The sequence below is a fragment of the Heptranchias perlo genome, chromosome 13 (assembly GCF_035084215.1).
Source record: "Heptranchias perlo isolate sHepPer1 chromosome 13, sHepPer1.hap1, whole genome shotgun sequence".
Classification (NCBI taxonomy): domain Eukaryota; kingdom Metazoa; phylum Chordata; class Chondrichthyes; order Hexanchiformes; family Hexanchidae; genus Heptranchias; species Heptranchias perlo.
The window spans coordinates 39538251-39542806 of record NC_090337.1 but is presented as its reverse complement, the minus strand read 5'-3'; the positions used below and the strand labels follow the sequence as shown (position 1 = coordinate 39542806).

The window sequence follows — 4556 nt, the reverse complement described above, 5'->3', positions numbered from 1 at the left end:
CCCCTTTCAGCATTCCGAAGGGACTGCTCCCTCCACGACACCCTGGTCCCTCTTCCATCACCCCAACATCCGTTCTCCTCCCCACGGCACCTTCCCGTGCGAGCGCAGGAGATGCAACACCTGCCCTTTCACCTCCTCCCTTCCCACCGTCCAGTGCCCCAAACACTCCTTCCAGTTGAAACGGCAATTTTCTTGTACTTCTTTCAATTTATTATACTGTATTCACTCTCACAATGCGGTCTCCTCTACAATGGGGAGACCAAATGCAGATTGGGTGATCACTTTGCTGAACACCTCTGCTCAGTCCGCAAGCGTGACCCCGATCTGCCAGTTGCTTGCCATTTTAATTCCCTGTCCCATTCCCACTCTGATCTCTCTGTCCTCAGCCTCTTACACAGTTCCAATGAAACTCAACAGAAGCTCGATGAACAGCAACTCATCTTTCGATTAGGCACTTTACAACCTTCTGGACGCAACATTGATTTCAATAACTTCAGATCATAACCACTGCTCCTATTTTTTCCAACTGCAGGTGCAGGTAATGGTTCTTATGTTCCCATTTACAGCTCTTCAGCTCTTCTAGACCCATCTATTGTTTCTTGTCCCATTACCATCCTCCTTGCCTTGCAACATCATCCCTTTTGTCATTTTATCACTCTTGCCCTCCACTCTATCATAGACCTCCCCTTTTGTTCCTTCCCCCTCCCCCTTTCCCTGGCTGTGTACTTGCTTAAAAACTGTTTAATCTTCAACTTCTTCCAGTTCCGACGAGGGGTCATCAACCTGAAATGTTAACTGATTCTTTCTTCACAAATTTGACTTGACCTGTTGAGTATTTCCAGCATTTTGTTTTTGTTTCAGATTTCCAGCATCCGCAGTATTTTGCTTTTGTTTTTTTAAAATCAATATTGTAAACATTTTGGAAGCAATTTTGATCCAAGATCATTATGATGTTCAGTAAATCTACTAAGCTATTGTGATAGTAATTTGGTAACACTATTGTGTGTCCTTGAATAATAACATGCATTTTGAACTTTGGTGGGTAAACAATGGCCATTATGTAATTTCACCTGCCTTTATCGTCCCTTATGAAGTTATCGTCCTCATTTAAATTCTATAGTTTTGTTTGAACCCCCACAGGAATTCTCATCCTGAGAACTTTGTTTGCTGCAAATGCTTTTGCTGAGTGAATGATTTAATATCGGAAAAGGAACGGAAACTAGAAGTCTTGAAATTCAAAATATATGCTCTCCACAGCAACAGAAATTAATGAGAAATTAATGAGAATAAACAATGTTTTTGGTAAAAAAACAAATGTACTTTACAAGCGACATTCAGAATAATCTGAGGTGTGTAGAGGAACAGAGGGACCTTGGAGTGCATGTCCACAGATCCCTGAAGGTAGCAGGGCAGGTAGATAAGGTGGTTAAGAGGGCATGAGGGATATTTTCCTTTATTAGCCAAGGCATAGAGTGTAAGAGCAGGGAGGTTATGCTTGAACTGTATAAAACACTAGTTAGGCCACAGCTTGAGTATTGCGTACAGTTCTGGTCACCACATTACAGGAAAGATACGATTGCACTAGAGAGGGTACAGAGAAGATTTACGAGGATGTTGCCAGGACTGGAGAATTTTAGCTATGAGGAAAGGATGGTTTGGCTTATGTTGTTTTCTTTGGAACAAAGGAGGCTGAGGGGAGATTTAATTTAGGTGTGTAAAATTATGAGAGGCCTAGATAGAGTGGATAGGGAGAACCTATTTCCCTTAGCAGGGGGGTTAATAACCAAGGGACATAGATTTAAACTAATTGGTAGAAGGATTAGAGGGGAGCTGAGGAAATTTTTTTTCACCCAGAGGGTGGTAGGGGTCTGAAGCTCACTGCCTGAAAGGGTGGTAGAGGCAGAAACCCTCAATGCATTTAAAAGGTGCTTGGATGTGCACTTGAAGTGCCGAAACCTACAAGGCTACGGACTAAGAGCTGGAAAGTGGGATTAGGCTGGACAGCTCTTTATCGGCCGGCACAAGACACGATGGGCTGAATGGCCTCCTTCTGTGCCGTAAATTTTTATGATTCTATGAACCAAGCCAGCCAAACAAACATGTGGTTGTTTTATATCATGAATGCTGTGTTACGGGTGAGGAGCAAGCAAGAACAATTAGAAATCTGGCATGGGCCCCTTTAACATAATTTTCATAAATCTAACAAGGTGTGCACTGGTCGCCACCACAGGTTTCCAAAAACTGGTCTTTATCTTCACTGGAAAATGCAGCATGCAATACATTGGGTGGACAGGCAATTATGTTTTAAATCAGGAAGTCCTAAAGGGGAAGATTTTCTGATCTAAAAATAAATGCCGGCTATAATTTATAACAAAATTCAATCTAAAAATGGGATATAATCTGTGTTACAAAAATACATGTCCTTGTTGTTAGTAAGCTTTTAAAGTAATCATAACTGCAAAAATATTGATTTTACAGAAATAAAAAATGCTATAACAAATATGTAGGAGCAACATTAACTTGACATACTGGTTAACAGTATGTATGTATAATTTGTGTGTTTGTCAGAGAGAAATTGCCTCTTTTTCTCTCCTTCCCATTTCTGGGTCCATGGCACCATACTGTCTACAGTTTACAGAGAGGATGGGGACCTGCTCCCAGGATTCCATCAATACTGCTCTGAAACCAGCCATTCAGAGTTGTACAAAAATGGTACTGCATACATTTCCAGTATTAACTCTTTCTTTACAGGGAAGCACCTGGCCTCTGCTCAGTATCTCCCCATCAGCATGTGATGACTGTCATGTGTAAACCTAAAGACCACTTTCTAGCATATAGCAATAGAGTTTCAACATCCACTGTGCACAATGCTTCAAATGATAACATAAGAAACATTTAAACAATGGACCTGTAGCAATCCCCAAAAATATAGTATCAAAAGGCAATATCCAGCTTTTATTATTTTCTATAGCAAAGTTCCAAACAATATTCTACAAGCAAAATGTAATACTCCATTTCATGTTACATCTGGCATGCATAAACAGTTCTAAGATTTCTTTACCACACGTGAGATCTACTTGATTAAACTTTAGAACTTAATCCAACTCCTAAGACAGTGCTGTTCTAATGACTGAAAAGGATTACAATTCCAATGTCAAGTTTCCATAAGCATTTGATTGGATATTCCAACTGCACAATAATTGTATCAAGGAGAACATCAGTAATTCTGAGTGAGATTTAAACTGCTCTGTAATATATAGTAACAGTGGAATTTCCCAGGATTGCAGCAGCAGGGTTCCTTTCTGCCACACATATCACTGAAGATAACACAACTGCTATTCTTTAAATATGTATTTTTTAAACTGTCAATCCAAAGAAGTCCTCAAAACCTCCACAGATCATCTGTAACTTTTGCAATACCTGCACAAAGATGATTTTTTTTGAGTGGGAAGGCTAGAGTGAAATTACACAAGTAGTAAAATAGACATGTTACTTCTTCAAGTAGACTGATCTCTGCCTAGAATATATTCTATTAAATATGGTATACAAAGCTCAAATAGCAAGCAACACATTTTTAAAATTCCATTTTCCTTTCACTGCTAATTATTACATTAAGAAAGTGAGTGGTAATTCAGTATCAGGATCCATTGCTAATCCTGTGTGATAGTCAAACAGAAAATAACAATACTGCTTTTTACATAAATTACAATTACACTTATACAGCTTTTTTAAAGCATATTTCAATTAATTCAATTAATTCAACATCTTTTGTTTTATACGTGCAATGTTTGGAGCTTCAAGAAATTGGTTTCTTTAAATTCTTCTGCTTTGTAAATGCATCTGTCTATTTCTGGAGAGAAATGTTAAATTGTTTTCCCAGTCTGATCCCTGCAGTTGTCTCCTGTGGCAGTCTGTTGTGAAGAAGCAGATTTCAATTTAACTTTCCAGTGACTGTAGCAGTGGTATGAATTAATTTTTACTAATTAATTTTTTTTAGCACAGTAAATCTTTACACTCCCCAAATTGCTAAACACATCTGATGCATTCTTTAGTCTTATTTAAAACATTATCTGATCTCCCATAGCATTGCTTGTGGTGATCTTGAGCAGAGTTGCGTTTAGCTGCTAGAATGGTGCTGCGTTTAACATGGCATGTTCCTTTCAAGCTACTGTTTAAACACTTGCTGGGGAGAAGTGGTACAAATGGGTAAATTTACAGCCGCTTGGGAACTTCAGAGTCAACTAAAGGGCAGTTAGCTGCTTGCAAATTTCGGGCTCCAGGTCAGAAGAACCCATCATGAAATGACTAGCTTTCTTTCGCCATTTTTCAAGATTACATCTGTAACAAAGTGTGGCACTTCGAAATGCAAAAGTTTTATATGAGTGGGCCTTACATTGCATTACACATGTCAAGTCGGAGGATATGGTTTCTCTCTTATCTGTCTTTGTTATCTTCCTGTTGCTATTTCTCTGTTTCCCTCTTACATAAGAACATAAGAAATAGGAGCAGGAGTAGGCCAATCGGCCCCTCGAGCCTGCTCCGCCATTCAATAAGAT

The 4556-nt window shown here is 39.2% G+C and overlaps 1 protein-coding gene across 1 annotated transcript in view; it reads right to left on the bottom strand.

Moving 5' to 3' along the window:
• Positions 1-2953: 2953 nt before the first annotated feature.
• Positions 2954-4556, bottom strand: part of LOC137331064 (cilia- and flagella-associated protein 337-like) — a 52960-nt gene continuing 51357 nt past the window's right edge. The window contains exon 20 of the mRNA XM_067994667.1: positions 2954-3911. Coding sequence (XP_067850768.1) covers positions 3845-3911 — 67 coding nt within the window. The 3' untranslated portion in view covers positions 2954-3844. The remainder of the gene's footprint in view (positions 3912-4556) is intronic.